Source organism: Erpetoichthys calabaricus, chromosome 6 (genome assembly GCF_900747795.2).
Source record: "Erpetoichthys calabaricus chromosome 6, fErpCal1.3, whole genome shotgun sequence".
NCBI lineage: Eukaryota > Metazoa > Chordata > Cladistia > Polypteriformes > Polypteridae > Erpetoichthys > Erpetoichthys calabaricus.
The window spans coordinates 134215583-134240334 of record NC_041399.2 but is presented as its reverse complement, the minus strand read 5'-3'; the positions used below and the strand labels follow the sequence as shown (position 1 = coordinate 134240334).

The window sequence follows — 24752 nt, the reverse complement described above, 5'->3', positions numbered from 1 at the left end:
TGCCAAAGTAACAATAAGCTTCATGGCAATAACTCCTGGGAAAATTGGAAATTTAGGTCAAAGCTGTCTCATTTTCAGTTAAGACTACAAAATGTCATCAAAAATTCAAAATCAATGTCTCCATGACCAGGCAGTTAACTTTGAGAGCTGGAATGTTTAAAGGCCTGAATCACGAATTAAAGAGAAAGAAAGTATTCTTTCACCTAACAGGTCTAAATGCTAAAATAGTGTTTTTACAGGAGACCCGTTTATTAAGCAAGGATCAGTTCCAGCTGCAAAAAGACTGAACTGACGAAATATTCCATTTCAGCTTTACAAAGAAAACTAGAGGTATGGGAATTCTTTTACATAGAACAGTCTCATTTGTAGTATCAGATGCAATATCTGATCCTGAAGGGAGATATGTGATTGTTATGGGTAATTTATTTAACTTTAAAGTGATTTTGCTAAATGTTTATGTACCCAATGTGGATGATAGGGAATTCATGAAAAATGTATTTGCATCCATTCCCAATGTGAACACTCATAAAATTATAATGGCTGGGGACTTCAATTGTGTTTTAAATCCAGACCTAGATAGGTCTCCTGTCACAGGCATGAGAACATCTAACACTGCAAAGACAATTACACAGTTTGTAACTGATCATAACTTATCAGAACCCTGGAGATTTCTAAACCCAAACTCAAGAGCATACTCCTTCTACTCACCAGTGCATCATTGCTACTCAAGAATTGATTATTTCTTTGTAGATAACAATTTCTTGCCTACAATTAAATCTTGCAAGTATGATGCTATTGTTATTTCCGACCATGCCCCTTTGATATTGGAGCTAAAATCATTATGCCCCACATACTCATCTCGCAGATGGCGTCTTAACCCACTTTTATTAGCAGACAAAAACTGTACAGAATTTATATCCAAACAAATCAGCTTTTTTCTAGAGACAAATACATCCTCAGAGGTCTCTGCAGGAATAATAATAATAATAATAATTCATTACATTTATACTCTGGGAAACCCTGAAGTCATTCTTAAGAGGACAGATTATTTCATATCTTTCCCACAAAATTAAATTGGAAACCAAGAAGGTATCAGAGCTAATCAACGAAATTACTAGAATAGACCAAGAATGTGCCAGGTGTCCAAGTGAGGCTCTTCATAGGAAAAGGCAGGCTCTGAATTCAGAACTCAACCTCTTGACAACTAAAGAAACAGAACAACTCATTTCTAAATCAAAACATCATTACTATGAACATGGAGAGAAAGCTAATAAGATCTTAGCTCAACAAATCCACAAGTAAGAAATTTGCAATGCAATCCCAGCAATCACCAACACAAACGGAGACAAAATCATTGACAATTAAAATATAATGCACACATTTAGAGACTACTGTAAATCCTTATATTCTACTGAGTTTAATAAAGACAAGACACAATATAATGCATTTCTGGATGCATTACAGATACCACAAATAGATACTCTCAGTGCAGAGGAATTGGATAAACCTCTGGCGCTATCAGAATTACTAGATGCTACAAAGTCAATTCAGAATGGGAAAGCAGCAGGCCCGATGGCTACCCTGCTGAATTTTATAAAATATTCTCCACTCAGCTAGCTCCCCTCTTATTAGCAACATTTACAGAAGCTAGAGACAATAAAATTCTACCTCAAACTTTTTGCCAAGCATTAATCACTGTTTTTCCTTAACAAAATAAGGACTTATTACAATGTGCATCATACAATTTCACTTATGAATAATGATGTTAAAATACTCTCCAAAGTTCTAGCTAGAATGATGGAGAAAGTGCTGCCTTCTGTAATATCACAAGATCAAACAGGATTTATTAAAGGCCGACACTTAGCGTCCAATCTCCGATGCCTGTTTAATACAATATATTCACCCGCAAAGTCAAACACCCCAGAGATATTATTATCGTTGGATGCAGAAAAAGCATTTGATATGATTAAATGGAACTACCTTTTCACTACATTGGAGAAATTTGGGTTTGGCCCGAACATTTGTGCATGAATCAAACTACTGTAAGGGGATTATCAGAGAAGGACTTGAACAGAAAATTTCTCTATACGCAGATGATAAGGTACTGTATATATTAGATCCACAAATTCCTAATAGCACTTACAGAATTTCAAAAGAATGCTGGACTCAGAATTAATTTAACTAAAAGTGTGCTCTTTCCAGTGAATTCTCAAGCACACAAGGTTAGATTGGACACCTTCCCTTTTATCATCACAGATCAGTTTAAATACCTAGGGGTAAACATTACAAGTAGACATAAAGCTCTCTATCAACAAAATTTTGCTGTCTGTATGGAAAAAATTAAGCAAGACTTGCATAGATGGTGTGACGGATGGCCGGGGCCTATGCCCGGCCAGGACGCCCCTGCAGCATATGTGCCAGGGGAGCAAGCATGGGAAATACAACATCTCCCCCTGGACACTAGATGGCAGCCTCCCTTGATTTGCAGCAGTGCGTCTGACTCCCCCAGGGCTTCATGGGGGTTGGAGTTTTGTGCTGCCCTGTTGGGTTCCGGAGGCGCCGCCAGGGTGTGCTGCAGCAGGATCTGCTGGACCCCTCTGGACACTAGTTTCGCCACACCTGGAGCACTTCCGGGTGCCCAATAAAAGGACCCAGCAACCACCACTCAGCAGCCAGAGTCGGGTGGAGGAGGACGAGGTTGCCTGGGAAGAGTGGTGGTGCCGAAGGAGAGTGCTTTACATTGTGTGGTTGTCTTTTTGGGATTGTGTTGTGGCTGGGGGACACGGGAAAGATGTGCCCTCCAGCTGAAGAAAAATAAAAGTTTATTTATTTTATACGTGCCTCCAGTGACAATCTGTGTCAGGACAGGTGCCTATATAGCGCCTTTTGTTACAATGGTCAACCCTTCACCTCACTTTAGCTGGAAGAATTAACATTGTTAAGATGAATATCCTTCCAAAGCTTCTCTTTTTATTTCAAAACATTCCAACATACATCTATAAAAAATTTTTTAAGAAATTAGATTCACCATAATCTCATTTATTTGGCATTCAAAACATCCATGTATCCAAAGAGCTACCCTAAAAGACCTAAGGCAGAAGGTGGCATGGCTGTACCTAACTTTCAGTTTTATTACGGGGCAGTAAATACACAAGCTATAAAAACCTGGACATGGACACAAATAGATGAACATATACAGGCTTGGTCCGCAATAGAAATAAAATCTGCTTTGTACCCCCAATAAATGCAAGTTATCGCCAATATACTAACAACCCAATTATGCTTCACTCACTCAGAATATGGAACCAATGTAGAAAGCATTTTAAGATAAAAAAGCTTTTATCTGTGGCACCTCTGCACGAGAACCACCATTTTCCACCCTCTCAAACATATGCAGTTTTTAATGTCTGGAAAACATTTGGGATTAAATCACTTAGAGATCTGTACATAGACAACATCTTTGCATCCTATGAACAGTTACATTCCAAATTTAACTTTCCAGCAATGCATTTCTTTCACTACCTTCAAATCAGAAACTTTGTTAAACAGAACCTGCCCAATTTTCCTCACCTCCCACCAAGCTCTATGCTGGAAAAAATATTTATCAGTCTTGAGGACTCGGACAGCATTTCTGTAACATATAAAACCATTTTTACAGTCCCTCCCTTTCAAAGATCCAAGAGGACAGTGGGAAGAGGATCTCTCACTCAGTATTTCAGAAAAGGAGTGGAAAGTAGCAATGCAGAGAATCCACTCAAGATCCATATGCGCAAAGCATACAATTATTCAACTCTAAATTATATATCAAGCACATCTGTCTAAAATTGTCCAAAATGTTTCCAGGGCAAGATCCAACCTGCAAATGTTGCAATCGAGTTCCAGCCTCACTGGGCCACATGTTTTGGGTCATCCTGGACCAAAATCTATAAATGCCTATCAGACAGCCTTAGTGTCACACTCCCTTATAACCCCTTAACAGCTGTGTTTGGTGTACTCCCAGATGGGCTTAAAGTGGAGAAGGACAAACAAACTGTAATTGCCTTTACTACACTATTGGCACATAGACTTATCTTGCTCAACTGGAAGAATCCTAACTTTCCTATTCTAAGTCAGTGGATAACTGATGTTATATACTATTTGAAACTTGAAAAAATCAAATTCTCACTTAGAAGATCTGTGCAGAACTTTTTCAAAACCTGGCAGAATCTGATCAATAACATTTTAGAATAAGCTTTTAAAGCACTGAGGAAGCAGATTCTCTCCCCTTTTTTCCTTTTTTTTTCACCATTTATCATTATACGCTTATTAATTCATCTACTTACTTATTTTTACTAGCTTTAAGTTTTATCCTGCTGGCTTAGCTCTCTCTCTCAGGGGTCGGGTTGATTTGTTATCGATCTTATGTTTGTAAAAATAGATTTATTTGTATGGATAATGTGTGATTTTAATAAAATCAATAAAATCAAAAGAAAGTTAGTTAGTTAGGACAAAAAAATGCAGGTCCAGGTGGTCCCCAGGACTGAGTTTGGGAACCACTGCCATAGACTATATGCTTTCTTTAAAAAACATGGCAACTGAAATCGAGAGAAAAGTAGTCAGTTAACAACAGAAATTGGTCACAGCTGAAGAAAGTGGCAGCAAGGAAAACCTGCAGCCATGGGAGCCCTCCAGGATCAAAGTTGGACGCCACAGCTGTATCTAATATGTGGAACATCAAGATGTATTAAAGAAGGGAACAGTCTAGAAAGTAATCTGAGCAGGGAGGTGTTATTCTGCTAACCTTCTTCTCTACAAAATAGGACACATTTGTTTTTTTGATATACAGCTCTTCATTTTAGTCACCTCAGTTCTGGATATTCCTTTTTGCTCTTTACTTCCTAAAATGTCATTTGAACAGAGAGTTTTTTCTATTCAGATACTCAAAATAAATTATAAGGAAGTCAGTCAGTCATTGTCCAACCCGCTATATCCTAATCACAGTTTTCAATACTAATTATCTGTTGTATTCTGATTAATTCATCAGGTGGTAGAATTCTTAGGCTCTTACTATCAGGCTTTCCACAAGAAAACAGTTTTACTGTGTGTCATAGAAAGAAGAAATAAAAAGCTGCTGGCACATTTAAATGTAAAGAAAGAAAAATGTAATGAAAGAAAATGGAAAATGGTTGTACTTTCAAAGAGTTCTTATCAAAATAGAAATGAAAATCCACAACACTTAATGAAAAAAAAACATTAATACAGAGAAGTAAGTGTTAACGTGTATGTGCTGATAGCAGAGACAGACTTGGCTCACGGCCATATGCCCATCAACAACAGGCAGCACATTATTTGATCGTATCAATTCCATTTAGTTCAGTGGGTTTATTATTGGTGATTTAATTAGTGATAAAAAAAAATCCAGATGCATGAATTACTCTTTAAGCATTTTGCTACACAATTGTTCGGCTTTTCAGTGATAAAATAAAAGTCCAGAGTTGATTCCTATCACACATGTAGTGGTCCCCACAATTTTTATCAATGCATTCACATTAACAGGAGACAATTAAATAGTTTGCGGTGGGCTGGCGCCCTCCCCGGGGATTTGTTCCTGCATTGCACCCTGTGCTGTCTGTGATTGGCTCCAGCAGACCCCGTGACCCTGTGTTAGGATATAGCGAGTTGGAGAATGACTGACTGACTGACAATTACATAGTGAGTCATGCAACAAAAACAATACAAATGACATTTCACAAATTTGGCAGGTTTTGTTTCTCTACATTTAACCTGCTGCATAGCTGTCAACTAACGTGCTTGCTCACAGAGAGAAAGCTAAAAAAAACTCAGAATGTTTGATTTTACTCTGTTGTGACAATTGTTTTCAATAAGTTTACATCTTGCCTGTAGAAGGGGCCTGAGTTGCTTCGAAAGCTTGCAAATTGTAATCTTTTTAGTTAGCCAATAAAAGGTGTCATTTTGCTTGACTTCTCACTACATCCATAATGGCTAACACGGTACAACACCCTGCTACTACAATCAGTCTAGATATGCATTGTTAGTCAAATGCTAAATGTTGCCTTATTTATAGTCAAGAAATGTGGATTAAAACTTGTGGGTGCGCTGACAAAAATAAGACATCACCTTTTGCATAATCTGTTTCAAGTTATGATTTTTTTTCTCACCTTTTCACTCCACAAGTGACCAACAACTGTTATGAGTGTAGTTTTCAGAGTGCCATTCACCTGCAGTTCAGTAGTTTCACTTTCCAGTATGGCAATGTAGAGCTGAGTGATCTTGTACATTCAAATGGTATGCAAGATCTATCAAAAGACTAGTCAGATAATCCTCACTGTATTTTAAAAACCGAGTCCATCTATTACCCTGCAGCTAGAAATATGCACATTTTTAGAGGTAGTTCAGAAAGTGTACAAGTAGTCTTCCTTGATACCATCGTGTCACTTTGTACTGTATAAACTGCCCACTACTTACATAAGCCAGACACAAACACCATGCAACACCATAATGGTAACAATGGCGAAAGAAGAAGCCAAACTTCAGTCAGGACTGCCATTAAAATACTGATAGACAGTCTTTAAATGGACCAAAAGCTCTGATTTAAATAATTAAATGCTGAGCTTTGCTTTCATCTAAAAATTTGATGTTCTACTGTACCCAATTTGACAACACTTTATAAGCCTTTGTAATGGGACTGGAGCACTGCAGTGTTTAGTGTGAATAATTTGCTTGGACCACCACAGATAATTGATTAACATAAATAAAAACATTACTGAATTGAATAAATTATCTTTTTCAGGTGATCTGCTTGTTTAAGGTGTTATTTACTTTCCACGGACTAGTGGATGACAAATTAAAGTAATTGCAGGGTTTTAGCATTTTGTGCTATTTGTCTAATCCACGTATAGTTAATTGTCAAAATTAGAACATCAACTGGCTTAATTAAGATACAAGTTGTTAAGAAGGATGGCGTTCCCATTCAACAAAAAAAGCGTATGCAGCATTACTCTGCCTCTTTTAGAAGTTATTTATTTATTTATTTTCTCCCACTTACAAGGCGACAAGAGGTTGTCATTTTGCAATACAGTGACCTGGGGCCTCATGTATAAAAGGTGTGTACATTTCCACGCTCACATCACAATGTATAAAAACTAAGCTTGGCATAAATCCACGCACATTTTGACACTAGCTCAATACCTTGCATACTCAAGTTCTCTGCTCGGTTTTGCAAACTGGCGGAACCCAGCATCAAAGCAGTGCTACTGTTCCTGTGTGGTTTCCCTTTAGTTTTTAGATTCACATGCCTGATGTAACTTTATCAAATAAACTGAAATTAACCACATATCGTTTATTAGTTTAAGGCATCTCTTTGTAATCAACCCGTAACCATATAATGGTGCACCAAATGGCCAAACTATTCTAAATACCATCACTGCTTTAGTGTTGTTATTCCCACTGCACCACTGAGTATTTAACCCACTGCATCTGAGTGTGGAATCACAGCTGTACAGCAGCCGATCGGATTATCGGTATACAGCACCTTGCACACGCTGTCTCAGCCATGCACGAAATCTATTTTAACTGTTCCCATACAGTATGCCAAACGCTTCAGAGCCTTTCCTGTAGGGACCTCGCGATTCACAAACAGTTTCATCCCAAGTGCTGTAAACACACTCAATCATTCCATCAATTGCTCCTGGTAGAACTGTTTGTACTTATACAGTAAGTAAAATCACCTCAGTGTAAACTTGCACTACAGTTATAATATTGCACAACCTGAGTCACTTTATGTGATGACGACTGGCTTCTAAGTTGATTTAGATTTCCAAGCGCTATCTTCTTGGAGCTCTTGATATCATTTTTAAGATGAAATGCAGTAAAGCATGTTTATTACATTATACAGATACATTTTAAACTTCATTAAAATAATGTATATTGATAATAATTAAACATGTATAGGATGCCGTGGCGCATTGTTCCTGCCTCGCGCCATATGCTTTCTGGGATTGGTGCGACCTGGATGGATAGATGGATGGAGTAATTAAACATGTACTACGAAGATATTTCAATGTTTCAAGAAGAATTGGCGTTCTCAGCTGACAAATGGCTTAACGTCTATTACAGAGCTGATCATGTGGTTATTGGTTACTTGGAGAAAGAAAAGGAAGGACAGGAATAGGAGGTTAGTATGTTTGAGAGAGACCGTACTGCTACAGTAAATTGTTTCATCGAAGCTCGCGCACAGTGCAGCAAGCATCTTGCATGAGGCAGGAACAATCTCTAGACAGGGCGCCAGCTCATCGCTAATACTGCGCCACCATGTTCCCATGTTTAATACATGCTTTAATTCTTATCATCATGAAAATGATATCAAGTATACATGTTAATTTTTAAATTGTTCAGAGAGCTGTAATATCATGAATGTAATGTATTCTGTGTCCTGTCGGCGGAAGAGAAAGCCCGTTTAAGAAGCATGTAGTGATTCACACACATCGACCACATAAAAGAACACAGAGAAAGAAGCATTTAACGTGCTCCTTTAGTTACAATGGGATCTGAGAAACTAGTAATTTAAACAATTTTAAGATGAAGTTTATGATGTTAAACTTTGATGACAAAATAAAGTTCAGTACATGATTAAAGTGGAAATTTCAAGATTAAAATTGACATGAGAAAAGCGCTATATAAATGTAATGAATTATTATTATTATTATTTGGACATTTTTTTCAACTTTGTCCCTATTTTGTTTTTCTTTTCTCTATATCCTAATACGCTTCCATATGACACACAGGCAGTGGACTACGACTCGCCTTTTCACAGCGACTTTGATATCTGACAACTTCTTATTTATTTCGGACACTTTGAGACTTTCTGAACTTGAACTTTTGAGTTTCTCCGCCACTCTGTCACTCAGTCAACTTTCTTTTGTTGATTATATCACTGCTTAAACCAACAAATAGTACTTTTTCCCTTGCCTCTACCTGGTATTTGCTGAAAATCTTCTTTTTCCCCCGTGCTTTTATCATTGCCTTTTCACAGAACGCTGAGCTTAAGGGTTATTTACTGTATATTGATTTGCATATTCAAAGGGGCATAATTCTGGGTGGAGTTAGGGAGTGGTAGCAGGAGCGTGCACATGCATTACTTTTCACGCTGACCGGGATTTATGGAGAGGAAGAATGTGGAAGTTGGCGTTCACACAGATTTATGCAGCTGGATTTTTTTGCGTGTACGCACATTTCCGCTTTTGTCCATACACCATGTTTTAGTATGAATTCTATGCACGCTGTTATGCACAAGGCCCCTGGATACTAATGTGTTTAAGGTTTATATCCTTTGCAGTGTGCCTAAATGTAAAAAGAAAACCACACACATGCTTAATGTAAAATGAAAGTAAAGGCAAAAGAGATTCCTTTGCTAGCTTCATATAGTGTGGACAGGGTAGAAAACATAAATTGGTTATCCTGGAAAAAAAACATGAGGGGCCAAAAAGGCCATGAATCAAATATTTTTGTACGAACACTATTGGTTTATGAATAAGGCCATAAATCAAATATTTTTGTACGAAAACTATTGGTTTACTTGTGAACATTATTGGTTTATGAATAATTACTATCAGTTTGCATGGATACTTAATTGGTTTGCATGTGAACAATACTGGTTTCATTCATATGAACTATATTGGTTCGTGTCCGTATATTATCGGTTTGTGCGTGAACTATATCCGTTTGTACGTGCATACCACTGGTTTGCATATGAACTATATTGATTTACGTGTGTATATCACTGGTTCCAGTATGATTTGTTATTGGTTTGTGAGTGAACTGCATTGGTTTACGCTTGCATGTTATCGGTTTGCGTATGAACTATATTGGCTTGTGTTCTGTGTCGGTCTAACAACGGATTTGCGTATGCACTATATTTGTTTCATGCACGTCTTATACTGGTTTCATGTGGATAACCTGTCGATTTTGCGCTTGAACTCTATTGGTTGTATGTGTGTACTATGTCGGTTTTGCGTATGAAACATACTGGTTATGTGTGCGCACCCTATCGCAACTCTGTGTATGAACTATATCAGTTCTGCATGCGAGCTATATTGGTTGTTCTCATGATCTTCAGTGGAAATGGGCGGGGCAAGAAACAGGAACTCAAGGGCCAGTAGAGTCATGAAGTGTAAAGACAAGTGGCTAGGAGACACATCTGCGTTTAAACGGCACTATATATTATTTTCCGCACAATGCATTTGCGAAAGGAGTTGGTGGTAATTATTACTACTTAACAGAATCTATCCTCGAGTCTGTAATGAACACAAGGCTGAAGTTAGGTACGTATTTGGCCGTCTTCTTATTTGCTTTCAGGATCATGTTTGCTCGCACCCAGCCGCAGTACTTTTTCACACAACTTTTGAAACCAGTTATTCATTCTGAAGGTAAAAAATTCTACATTTACTAATGCCTTTATCCAACATACAACATTTAGATACTACTGGTTAGATTCGCCCAGTGCCCCCCGTGCCGCACAGACAGGTGAAGTGACTTGCTAATGGTCACATAGTGTCACTATCAGGACTTGAACCCAAGAACTCAGAGTTTAAAAGTGCTGTCTTAAACACTACGCCACAATGCTTGCACATCTACAACGTGTATATTAATTGGCATAATATAAACTTGTCCAGGACAGATTCCATTGTTAAAATTGAGTTTAACATTTTCAACCCGTTCAAATTTTGGTTGAAAATCTGGAATATTTATTTTTTCAAATAATGGATCAGTTTGCGGATTAATGTACACACTGTAGAATATTTTGCCTTGCTGTTAATATACAGTAGAAGAAGAAGCTGGTTTGTGAATAAGTAGCTGACTGCAAGCTTATACTGGATGTAGCTAGAAGTGAATAAAAAGGCAGCTGAATGTGCACCTAACTTAAAAACAATTACCACCAAACTCTTTCACAAACATACAGTGACATGCAAAAGTATTCAATCCCCTTGAAAGTTGTCATAATTTTATGCAAGACAAAATATTTGTACACATATTTATTCATTCAGTATTTTTTCTTATGTTGTAACAAAACATTTTCAAAGTCAAAATAAACTATTTTATGTAGACATTTAATTGAAGAAGAAAATCTCCAAAGTTAGTGTTTACATAAGTGTTTAAACCTCTGTGCTTTGGAAGCTCCAGGTTTACACCAATGACAAAGTAATTACAAAGGTGGCAGACATTTGACAGTCATAATTAAACATAATAAGGTGCTACTTTCTCTCTGGATATAAAAAGCCCCCTTCGTAGGGGCCGTAGTCTTTGGTGGACAGTCACTGAAAAAATGAAGAGATAGGAGCATTCTGCTGATGTGAGAAACAAAGTTATTGAAATGCACAAGGTAGCAGGAAATAACTATAAAAATATCAAGAGTTTGAATGTCCCATTGCGCACTGCTGGATCCATCATCAGAATGTGGAAGGTCCATCACAGCACCCAGACTCTTACTAGAACAGGCCGTCCCTCACAACTGAACATCAGAGTTAGACATCAACTCGAGAGAGAGGAAACTAGAAATCCAACCGTCACTCTCAGATGTTTGCAATGCTTTTTGGCTGAAACTGGAGTGAAGGTGCAGGGGTCCACAATTTCAAGAGCTCTCCATTAAACAGGCCTCTACAGGAGGATGGCAAGAAAGAAGCCATTCCTTAAGAAGGTCCACATAAAAGCACATATGGCGTTTTTCCAATTTAATGTGGGGAGAAGGTTTTATGGTCAAATAAAACCAAAATAGAACTTTTTTCTCAGACTTCAAAGAGGTACAGAATGTGTGGCGTATAACAAACACTGCCCATGCCACAAGAAACACCAGACCTACAGTGGAATATGGTGGTGGCAGCATCTTGCTATGGGGATGTTTTTCATGTGTTGGGACTGAGAATCTTGTCAGAGTTGAAGGGACAATGGATGGGCACAAATACCACACAATATTGCAGGAGAGCTCATTCCAGTCTGCTATGAATTTAAAGCTCGGGAGAAGATTCATCTTTCAAGATCACACTGACCCTAAGCATTAGAACAAAGTGACACTGGGATGGCTCAAAAACAGACAGGTGAATGTTTCGGAATGGTCAAGTCAAAGCCCTGATCTTAACCCTGTTGAGAATTTGGGGCACTGTTTGAAAACTGCTGTTCAGAGATGCCATCCCACCAACATAGAGGGTACCAAGAAATAATGCCAAAAGAATAGGGAAGAATCACGACTGAGCAATGTACAGAACTGGGGCATATTTACATACCCCAAAAGAATGAAGGGTGTTACTACAGCAAAAAGGTTATTGACAAAGTATGAAAGTGTTGGGCTTGAATACTTAGGCAAACAATCACTTTGGAGTTTTTCTTTAGTTAAATTATTTGGAGTTTGATAACGTTTTGTTACAAAACAAGAGTTAACATTAAAAATACCAAATGGATAAATATGTGGACAAATCTTTTGTCATGCTGAAAATTAGGATGACTTTTAAAGGAATTGAATACTTTTGCACGTCACTATATGTTTGTGAAAGGGCTTGGTGGTAATTATTTTTACCACTATTTTCACTTAATTCTGAAATGATCACAGGGCTGAAGTTAGGTACGCATTCGGCTGGCATTTTATTCACTCCTAGCTACTCCCAGTATAAGCTTACAGTCAGCTACTTATTCACACAGCTTTTGCAAACCAGCTTCTTATTCTAACAGCAAGGCAAAATATTCTACAGTGTGTACATTCATCAGCACCATTACAGACAGATCCATTATTTGAAAAAGTAAATATTCCACATTTTGGTCCTGCACGGGTCAAAATTTTTAAACTCTAATTTAACAAATGAATCTGTCCTGAACAAGTTTATATAATATCAATGTCACAAAACTATGAAAATTAAGGTGGTCCAACGTCATTTAATACTTTACAGTGCCCATTAAATATCACAGTAAATCCCATTTATCTGATATTGAAGTGGGAATACTTTGTCAGTTTCACCCCGATACTCGCACTGGGCAGAGCAAAACTCCGCGGCATCTTAAAAAACGAATCTGCCTTTTCACAAAACTGTGAAAGATAAAGTGGCCCAATATGATGTAACTGACCCATGAACGTCCTAAATGTTAAATGTTTAGCTTTTCAAAGAATTGACACGTTTAGTCAATTAATATACACGTTATAGCTGTGCAAGCATTGCGGTTAGGGCTTTGCACTTTCAATCCTTTGTTTGTGTGTTCAAGTCCTGAGACTGACACTGTGTGACCCCGAGCAAGTCACTTCACCTCTCTTTGCGGCGCGGTACGGGTTCGTCGGGCATAATAAATCTAACTAGTTGAAACTAAATGTTATGTTGCATAATGACGTCAATCGTAAATGTTGAATATTTTGCCTTTAGAATAAGTAACAGCTTTGCAAATAACGTGTGAACAAGTACAGCTGCGGGTTGCAAGCAGGCATGTAGATGGGGCCGAATAAGAACTCGGCCAAAATACATACCTAACTTCAGCCTTGTGTTCATTACAGACTCAAGGGTAGATTCTGTTAAATAGTAATAATTACCACCAAGTCCTTTCGCAAACGTATGGTGCGGAAAAAAATATATAGTGCCGTTTAAACGCAGGTGCGTCTCCTAGACACATCTCTTCACACTCCATGACTCTACCGGCCCTTGAGTTCCTGTTTCTTGCCCCGCCCATTTCCGCTGAAGATCACGTGAACAACCAATAATAGTTCACACGCAGAACCGATATAGTTTATACACCGAGTGGTGATAGGGTGCGCACTCATAACCAATATGTTTCATACGCGAAGCCGACATGGTGTACACATACAACCAATATAGTTCAAGAGTAAAATCGACAGGTTACCCACATGAAACCAGTATAAGACATGCATGAAACCAATATAGTGCATACGCAAATCCATTGTTAGACCGACACAGAACACAAGCCAATATAGTTCATAAGCAAACCGATAACATACAACCGAAAACCAATGCAGTGCACTCACAAACCATTAACAAACGTACTGGAACCAGTGATGTACACACGCAAATCAATATAGTTCATATGCAAACCAGTGGTATGCACGTACAAACGGATATAGTTCACGCACAAACCGATAATATACGGACACGAACCAATATAGTTCATATGAATGAAACCAGTATTGTACGCACGCACACCGATAGTAAATATTCATAAACCAATAGTGTTCACACATAAACCAATAGATTACACACAGAAATATATGATTTATGGCCTGTTTGGCCCCTCATATTATGTTACAGTCACACTATGTCATTAATCTATCAAAACCCTTTGGTATCACAACTGATTAGCTTTTCCTCGTGAATATATCAGTAACAGCCTACAAATCATTGTTGTCAGCCCCTTTATTTAACATTAAAAATTACAGTGAATGTTTATTCTTCTTATATTATAAGTGACAAGAATGATTTAAAGCACGTATGAACTGATTTGTTATTTTTTTTATTGATACATTAATTATACTAATGGCATATGAGTAACAGACGCAATAGATCAGATTTGAATTCTGGACATCACAGGTTAATCGCCCAGTTCCACATAGTGATCGTTTGTACATGGGATGGTGCGTGCTAAATATATATAATATATAAAGGCTCATGTGCATGAGACCTCGTTTATCTCATCTCTGCACCTAAGCATTGCTCGCGCAAATGTTACCTGTGAATGAGCCACAGAAATGAATGAGCCGTTCGTAAAGACGAAAAACTATTTTTTTGATTTTAAGGATTGATTGACATTTTTGCCTGGTACGGTGGTACTGAATTAGATAAAACACATATTCTGCATCAGCCTGGCCAGGGGTCATTCGGAATTTCATCACACAAACGAACAGTTGAGCGTCCGCTGCAGGGGAGCATATAAAAACTTCAAGCTTGCGAATGTCTTGAAGTAATCCAGCAAGTGCAGCAGCAGCAAGCGGTCCATAAGGATAGTGGGCTACTTAAAAGAGCCATGTGAAGAGGGAGAAGTAATTGACGCTAGGCGCAGGTGAGCACTGATGACGTGCTACAAGTACAGTATTCATAATGGCAGCAAATTACATATTTAGGACTAATTATAACATGATTATCATACGATCAAATGGAAAACATAGAGTGTCCTTGAACTTTTAGTGTTTAAGTGCACCTGTCCGATAGTAGTTATATAATCAACAAGGACGAGTATGATTTCTGTAACCCATAGATGTCCGTATTTTAGAAGCTTCGGATCTTGTTCGGGCACAATCGGGTAGAAGCTTCGTAAGTATGCACGCAAACCGATAGTAATTATTCATAAACCAATAGTGTTCGCATGTAAACCAATAGATTACGCAAATAAATATATGATTTATGGCCTGATTGGCCCCTCATAGCCGTCATCCGCCCTTCACTAGTTTCACTTGCGATTTCACATAGTTTCGTTTCTTCACGGTTAAGGAAGTATGAATGCTTACTCGTCGTCAGACAAAACAAAAAAGATGCAGACCTTTACATGTTGTGAGTATTTTGATTAAATGGATAAATAAACCCTCGTGGAAATTCTGAAGTGCTTGTTAAAAATCTAACCATTACTAGGTCGGTTTTAAATGCCTGCAGAAAATATTTAATCGCTTTATCACCTGGTATGAAGCTAAGGCGTTTAGTTTATACATTCACAAAGGGAATGTGCAAAAAGTTTAATTCGAAACACGCAATTAATATATTATCCTCGTGTATCTAAACTGTATCTTTTTATACAACCTTCACGTATTAAACATTTTAATGCAGATTGTGATAGTAATGGCCATGAAAACGGTGAAATATTTTTGATCTTCTTACGTATACAGGTATTTCGCTTAAGCGAAATTAATTGCAACACAGACTGCGATATAATGGCAGTGAATCGCATAAAATAAATATCACGATCAATCTATTGATTATTATTATTCTTTCTGCAGTCGCCTTTTTATATTTGATAACCAACGCTGAAGCTCAGCAGCAAATATCTGTGAAATGTGGCGCTGATATAAGGCTCCAGTGTTCAGCAGAAATTGAAAAAGGTGTAATATACAGATCCATACGCTGGTATAAGGTAAGAAAAAGAGTAAACTTAATCTTTCTTTGATAAGTCACCAGCATGCTGAATATTCAACACACTGTGCCAGACAAAAACCCCAAAGCAATAATCTGACCAACTAGTACTGCACCACTGAGCATAACAGCCCTGGGGGGTACTCCAGAACATTTTTAGAGTATGTACATTGACTAACTGATGAACTGCTTTACATTTACTGTGAGACATGGTTGGATGGAGATCAAAACTTGGCCCTGGACTTTTGTATAGCCTCGCCCACCATAATCAGGTAGACACCAATCACACTTCCATCCCTTCACTCCGTTTACACATACCATTTCCTATTGATTTGCAAGTGAAGTAGTACAGTATAGTAACTAACGTGAAAGCTGTGGCTGCACAACTGGTGCGCAGCCTGTTTAGTTTGATACTTCTGCCACTGCTATATGCTCTTGCCTCTTATCAGCCAGGCTGAACTGCTGTGTACATGATGCACTTGGCTTAACCTTGGCAAAAAAATAAAGGGAATCTTGGATTGAGGCTGTGTTTGGGGATTGGTTTTGTTCAGTCCCTGACTTTCCAGTCACAGATATACACGATCAATAACAGCCCTGATCATTATTCCCACCCTATATATCATAGCCCCTAACCAGTTTCATACAATAGCTATTAGGCAGTGCAGTGTAGTGCTTAAGGCTTTCGACTTCAAACCCTGAGGTTGTGGGTTCAAATGCTGCTATGAACACCGTGTGACCATGAGAAAGTCACTTGTCCTGCATGTGCTCCAATCAGAAAACCGAAAGAAATTTAGCCAATTTAAAGTCAAAGTCAAAGTGAATTGTATCATAAATGTTGTAAATCCGCTTGGATAAAGGTGTCAGCCAAATCTGTAAACAAATTATTTGTGCAAAACCGCAAGGAAGAATTTCTTCATAAGTGGAACACCCCTTTTCAATTTTTATAAAAATGGACTATTCGCACAAAACCCGAAAGAGGACTACTGTTTTAATTTAAATACATTTATTATTGTATTACAATGTGGAGCACTCAAAGAGAGGGCTGAGACCCTCCTGATCCCTGCAAATCTTAGAAACGTCTCAGGCATGAAGATCTAACCCATGTGGAATGGTAGTTTATAGTCCTCTAACAAAACCTTTGCTCATTGCTTGCTAACTAATGTTAACTTCACTCCACATATCTTTGAAATCTGGTGTCTTTCTAAAATTAAACATGAAACAGTTCAGATGCTTATCTATATTAGCGTGCATAAAACAAAAAATAAAGTCTTCTTGTTGTCTTGTTTAACCCTAGATCTTAGCACAGCATACCTACCTTTTAATGTACTATTCACCACTTTGACTGTTGCTTAATATGTCAGATGGAATGTCGAGGATAGAACCTCCAAGCAATAGGCAAAGGGAAAGACCAAAAAGGAGGTCTATAGATGTGATGGGGAGGACATGAAGGCAGTCTGTGTGGCAGAAAATGATGTAAAAGACAGAAATAGATAGAAACGGATGATTTTGGGAGCAGCCGAAAGAAGATTTCATTGAACTTATTTTAACACTAACCAAGTATATTGGGTATTACTGATTTTCAAATAGTCCTTTAAGTATAACATATAATGTATATCATAACAATAATATACTGTATATATAGTAGAAGATCAGCCCAGGTACAGACAGACACTGAGACACATAATATCCAAATGCACACTATATTTATTTACAGTTCTTTTAGCATAGCACACAGTACACAAATTACCCAGAAGGCTCAGTCCTTCGCTTCTTCTGTTTTACTTCACTGCTGCCTCCACTTCTCTCTTGCAAGCTCCATCCTCTTCCACCTGACTCCAGCTCCTTGAATGAAGTGAGGGGGCCCCTTTTATAGTGCACCCGGAAGTGCTCCAGGTGCTTCCTGATTAACCTCCGGCAGCACTTCTGGGTGTGGCAGAAGCACTGCTCGTTAATCCAGCTCCTCTTCAGGTAACACTTCCCGGTGTGGCAGAAGTGCTGCAGATCTTGTTTCCGGAGTTGTCCTGGTGGTGGCCACGGGCCCCAACAGGTTTGGGCTTCTAAGTCCCAAGCCTGTGGTCCTGATGCAACCCTGAGGGTCTACCCTAAAATATCCCGGGGTATAAATTGCCCTCCTCCTGGTTCTCTGCTCCTCCAGGTCTCCCGGTAGGGCACGATTCCCGGCCATCCATCACAATATACAGTATATATATATAAATATATAGAACACGTTTTCATTTAATTCAGTTAAATGCACTTTTCATGTAATATTAACTTTAATACGCATGTTGTATCAGAAACAAAATATATATGTATATTCTTTTGTGATGTAGGGTGGGCATCAAATTTGCCAGTATATATATAAAAATACCATAAATCAGCTACCACAAAACACAAAATCCACAAAGTAAAAAAAAAACAATTTACTTAAAGTCTTTAATTTTCTTTAAATTTATAAAAGGTGGGTTGATCCCTTGGACCACAAGGCTACTGTTGCAGGGAAATCATCAGAAGAAACTGCAGAGTCTTCAGAAAGGCAGTCAGAATTTAGACTTTATTGCACAGGATAGAAAACAATTGCAGAGCAAATAAAGCCTGTCTCGGATCATGAAGTGAGCCCCAAGCATTCCATGAGCCCCAGACATTCTGTGAGCCCCAAATTTATTACGGACAAAAGCGGAAATGTTTGTACGCACAAAAAAATCCATATGCATAAATCTGTGCGTTCGCCAACTTCCACGTACTTCCGCTACATAAATCCCGGTCAGTAAGTAATGCAAGTGCACCCACCTGATGCCACTCCCCAACTCCTCCCAGAATTATTCCTCTTTGAATATGCAAATCAACATAAATATCCCTTAAGCTCAGCATTCTGTTAAAAGGCAATGGCAAAAGCACGGGGGAAAATAGAAGAATTTCAGCGAATACCAGGTGGAGGCAAGGAAAAACGTACTATTTGTTGGTTGAAACAGTGGTATAAACAACAAAAGGAAGTTGATCGAGTGACATAGAGTGTCGGAGAAACTCGAAAGCTCAAGTTCACAAAGTCGCACAGTGCCCGAAATAAAAAAGAAGTTGAAAGGCAAGTCGTAGCCCATCATCTGAGTATCATATGAAAGCTTATTAGGGTACAGAGAAAAGAAAAAAAAATAGGGACACACTTTAATTTCGTAGTTTATGTTGTAATTAAAGTAGAACATCATAAACATAATCTTAAAATCAATGTTTAATTTACTAGGGGTTCTCAGATCCCAATGTAACTAAAGTAGCATGTTTAATGCTTCGTATTCTTTGTTCTTCTATGTGCTCTATGTGTGTGAATCACTACGTGCTTCTTAAATGAGCTTTCTCTTCCTCCGACAGGACACAGAATCTATTACATTCATGATATTACAGCTCTCTGAATAATTAAAATACTGAGATGTATACTTGATATCATTTTCATGATGATAGGAATTAAAGCATGTATTAAACATGGGAACACGGTGGCGCAGTGATAGTGACGAGCTGGCGCCTTGTCCAGAGATTGTTCCTGCCTCACGCAAGATGCTTGCTGCACCGTGCGTGACTTTTGATGAAATAATTTACTGCAGCAGTACTGTCTCTTTCAAACGTACTAACCTCCTATTCCTGTCCTTCCTTTTCTTTCTCCAAGTACCCAATCGCCACACAATCATCTCTGTAATAGATGTTAAGCCATCTGTAAGCTTAGAACGCCGATTCTTCAAAACTTTTAAGGAACGTTGAAATATCTTCATAGTACAATGTTTAATTATTCTATCCATCTGTCCTTCCAATGTTGCGCCAGCCCCTACAAGAATACAGCATGAGGCAGGAACAATCCCTGAATGGGCATCAGCTCGTCGCTAGTGCTGCGACACCGTGTCCTCACATGTTTAATTAATAAAAATATAGATTATTTAAATGATGTTAACATTTTATCTGTATAATGTAGTAAACATATTTTGCTGCATTTCATCTTAAAATTATATCACCATCATATATAAATATGCACCAAAGTGGCTAAGGTTGTGCAATATTATAACTGTATCGCAAGTTTACAGTGAGGTAATTGTACTTATAAGTATAAACAGTTCTACAAGGAGCACTTGATGGACTGGTTGAGTGCGTTTATAGTTCTTTGGATGAAACTGTTTATTTATGAAACTGAAGCTGAAACTGAACCGCAAGGTCAGTACAGGAAAGGCTCTGAAGCGTTTGCTGTATGGGAGCAGTTCAAATAGGCAGCATGGCTGAGGTAGCATGTGCTTGATGCTGTATACCGATAATTCTCTTTCCGATCAGCTGCTGTAGAGCTGTGATTCCACTCTCAGATACAGTGATATAAATACTCCATGTGGTGCACTGAGAGTAATATGGAAAAAGATGATTCGCTGTGGTAACCCTTAACGGGGAGCAGCTGAAAGAAGAAGAAGAAAGTGCAGTGAGAGTAACAACGCTAAAGCAGCTATGGTATTTGGAATAGTTTGGCCATTCCGTGGACCATTATATTGTTATGGGTTAATTACAATCAGATGCCTTAAACTAATAAACAATATTCGGTTAATTTCAGTGTATATGATAAAGCCACATCAGGGATGTGGATCTAAAAAAGAAAGGAAAACCACACTGGAACAAAAGCACTGCTTTGACTCTGGGTGTCGTCAGTTTGCAAAACCGAGTGGAGAACTTGCATACATCAGGGTTTGAGGTAGCGTGAAAGTGTGCGTAGCTTTAAGCCAAGTTTAGGTTTTATACATCGTGATTTGCGTGTGAAAACGAGCGTCCGCAACATTTTTGTGCATATGCATTGTTTATACATGAGACCCCAGGTGTTCCAAACCTTCTCATAACAATACCCTTGCCCCCGTAGACATTCCCATAATAATCTTCTTCCCAACCCTTGCTCCGTAGACATCCTAATAATAATCTTCTTCCAAATCCATCTTCTCATAACAACCACTTTGGCTTGAAGGACAGATTTGCCACCCAAAGGTGAGCATCACCTGTTTATCCCTCCCTTTGTTTTCATGTCCTAATCCTGAGCCATTAAAGAACGATGGCCTTTTGGTTATTCAGTTCTTACAATTAAGTTGGGATCAGGAGGACCCACATATGAATACTGGACCGCCTAATTAATAATTCAATTAATGGTTACTTGTTGAACTAGCATCCGTGTAAGGCTAAAATAATAGGCAGCTGTGCCAGTAAGCATCAGCACTCAGCTTCACTGATAAGGGCCAAGCTGCAAACAGCCTTGACACAGTGGTTCATACTTGAAAGAAGGAATTTAACAATTGCCTTTAACAATTGATTCTTTTAGCTAACTAATGTGTTCTGCTGTAACTTTATTTATTATCATTAGTCTGGTATATAAACGTACTGTAAATGCTAATCTAAAACATATATGTGCAAGCTAATATAAGAGCCAACAAATGCCAGACATAGGCGCTGTTATGTCATAGCATGCAGCTGCACACTTGTCTGACAGGGCTGTTTACTTCACAGACATCTGTGGAAGGATCCCTAACCTTCAATAATGAACTCTTAAGCTCCTATATAGCTCAGACTAGCTTGACATTATAATGCATTGCATTGTAACTTTATTGCCTAATGTACTGATGAGCCCTAGTACTTCTAAATGCCATTTGAGTGCTTATATGTTTTATGCACTAGATTGAGAGCTTGCCCTTTACTCACACAGGCAAAGGCTCTGAAGGTAGTTTGTTTAGTCTTCTGTCAGTGAGAAGTTCAGCACTTGCGTTCCCAAAACAAAATCTGCCTGCTTGTTTCTACAAAGAATATAGCGACCTTGACTCACAGAAGTTCAAAACAAAACAAGCAAAAGGCAGGGCCTTTTTGGTGAGTAATGTAAACAGTCTCTAAGGCTAATTATGCCTCTATTAAAATAAAATAATGGCTTTGTTTCAACATCAATTGATTTTGTTAATGTGTCATCTAAACAATTTTTCCCAATGTAACAATAAAATAAAATAAAATAAAATAAAAGCAAACATAATCATTTTAAGTTAAGTTCATTTAAATTAGATACATAAAGCATATACACCTATTAGTTCATATTCAAGTGTATTCTGGAATGCTGGAGTAAAATGCCTTTTAAGTCAGTAGAACAGTTCTGAAAATGACTTAATTTAGATAAGAAACCCATGCAGGTCTCTCAAAACTTTTTGGTTAGGCCATTAATATTGAATCTGTTCTAGCTAGCTGAAAAAGAGAGAAAGTTGCCCAAAAATGTATTATTCCAACATACCAATTTTAAATAGATCTGATAGTGCAAATATATTTGATAATTAAGCATTATATTTACATGAGCTGTGTTACTCAGTTTTGCCCAAGTCAATGGGCCTCAGTTATAGCGCTATTGGTTAATTGTATCAGAGGTACTATGTAACTAAGTACTTTTCTGTATGCAATCATTTTCTATGGGCTAATATAACTTGTTCACTTGAGCGACTTACTGTTGAACATGCTACATAAATTTCTTGGTGGTGCTGGTGGGAAAGAGATTGGAGCAGAACTCCATATTAAAAGACATCACATAATTAGGATATTTGGTAATGTTACAAAGGTGATTTAAAGTTAATTTATTCAAAGCTAAAAACTGTTACAAATCTCAACTCTCCATTACAATCAAAGCCTAAAATTATTGCTGCCTCAGTATTCAGTGTTTTTGAACAATTGTCTACCAAGAAAAAAAATACAAAAGTTACTAATTAGTTTTATACAATCAAAAGCACCATCTTTTTTTCTTATCATTTTCTGAAAAACAGCAAAAACAAGAAAAAAAAACTGAAAAATCACACTTCATTCTGTTCAGTCATGGTTTTGCTTTATTGGTTAATTTGTGGTGATTTCTTAAATTCTTTTTGTAATTTCATCTTTATTTCATATTTTTTAACTTTAAAAAGCACAAAATTGTGATTGTTTATTTGTATTGTGAACTTAATAACAATATGCAGGTAGACAACAATGTTGCCTTTTTCAAAAATGCAAGGTTATGCACTGATAAAAAAAATGTTGTGTATCAGTTTATCTCAAATTTATTGTCACATGTGACACACCCCTGGTCTGCTGCACCAATTGATAACATGTCACAGTATTTTTCCCCCATTTCTGGTAATGCTTGTTTCACAAAGTGGATTCTCTTCCGTCTTCTCTTTTATTTGCAGTCAATTCACACAGGGGGAAAACCTCCCTGTTCTTCAAATGCTATCTTTGTGTAGTCAAGGAACTTAATAAGGTAAAACTGTGTCTCAAGGCCAAAAACGTTGAGAAAAACTACTCTAAGATATATGCTGTAATTTAGCGAGAAAATTAAATTGTTGTCCCAAAGTGGTGGAAGGTAAAAAATGCAGCAGTCGCCACCTTTTATCATTGCTCCTATTTAAACTTTGTTAGTGCAGATGAAATCATCTGGAGCAGTGCACTGGCTGATTAGAATTGTAGTGACCAGTTCATAGTTTGCACAAAGTTAAGAAGGGGGGGGGGGGGGGAGCAATATATTTTCAACACTTTTCCTGGATTAATTGCTTGAAACTGACTACATTCACAGCCAAAGTGCATGGAAAGCATTTGCTAAATGCGAATGTTCTTCAAGCTTCACCAAACTTTGCTCATTTCATTTTACTTCTTCAGAAGACCTTCATTTGCATTAATCGATGCCACCCCATTTCTGTGTGTGATTGCTATCAAATCTATTGGAAACAGAGGATGTGGTGCATTATAATGTCCTGCTTTCTAGAGCTTTATTAACAACAAAACTTCTTCTTCGTCTTTTGGCTGCTACTGATTTAGGGTCACCACAGCTCATCATCAATTTCTATTTTTTCCTTTCCTCTGTGTCTTGCTCTGTCACACTCACCACATCCACAAATATCAACAAATAAAAAAAGTGTTTGGCCAATTTTTGAAATTTTAAGGTATTTAGTTTTTCTGTTGTGGAAATAAATATTGATATTTATCAAAATGTTCTTTCTTAGTGTATACCTAGTGCCCTAGATGTACCATACTGACAGATTTGAGATTTTTAGCTAAATATATGTATATACAGTGTGACGAGCGGCTGGGGCCGGTACCCAGGCGGGACGCCTGGAAGGACCGGGAGAGGGACAACGCCTCCTCCTGGATGGTTCCCACAACAGATATACAGTATATAGAGATATATATATTGTAAATGCCACTGGGGTTGGATGGGCATCCTGACCAGAAGAAGGGATGGTTCCAAACAGGCAGACATGCATCTGAGCCAGGGGAACAAAAGGTTCAGAAGTGATGCCCAGAGTTTCTGCCAACCAGAAGAAGATGTTGATGGGGACTCTTTATTCCCCCAGGACGCTAGGACGCAAGGGCCCTGGGTATCAGTGCCTAGTAAACAACCAGTAGGGTATGCTGGGAAGTGTAGTCCGGCCACACAGCCCTACTGTTGCCCGTGGGTACCGCAAGGGGGATGCTGCAGGGAGATCCATCCATCCATCCATTTTCCAACCCGCTGAATCCGAACACAGGGTCACGGGGGTCTGCTGGAGCCAATCCCAGCCAACACAGGGCACAAGGCAGGAACCAATCCCGGGCAGGGTGCCAACCCACCGCAGGACACACACAAACACACCCACACACCAAGCACACACTAGGGCC

The 24752-nt window shown here is 38.2% G+C and overlaps 1 protein-coding gene across 1 annotated transcript in view; it reads left to right on the top strand.

Moving 5' to 3' along the window:
* Positions 1-15428: 15428 nt before the first annotated feature.
* Positions 15429-24752, top strand: part of LOC114653547 (CD83 antigen-like) — a 46891-nt gene continuing 37567 nt past the window's right edge. The window contains exons 1-2 of the mRNA XM_028803930.2: positions 15429-15527; positions 15968-16101. Coding sequence (XP_028659763.1) covers positions 15473-15527; positions 15968-16101 — 189 coding nt within the window. The 5' untranslated portion in view covers positions 15429-15472. The remainder of the gene's footprint in view (positions 15528-15967; positions 16102-24752) is intronic.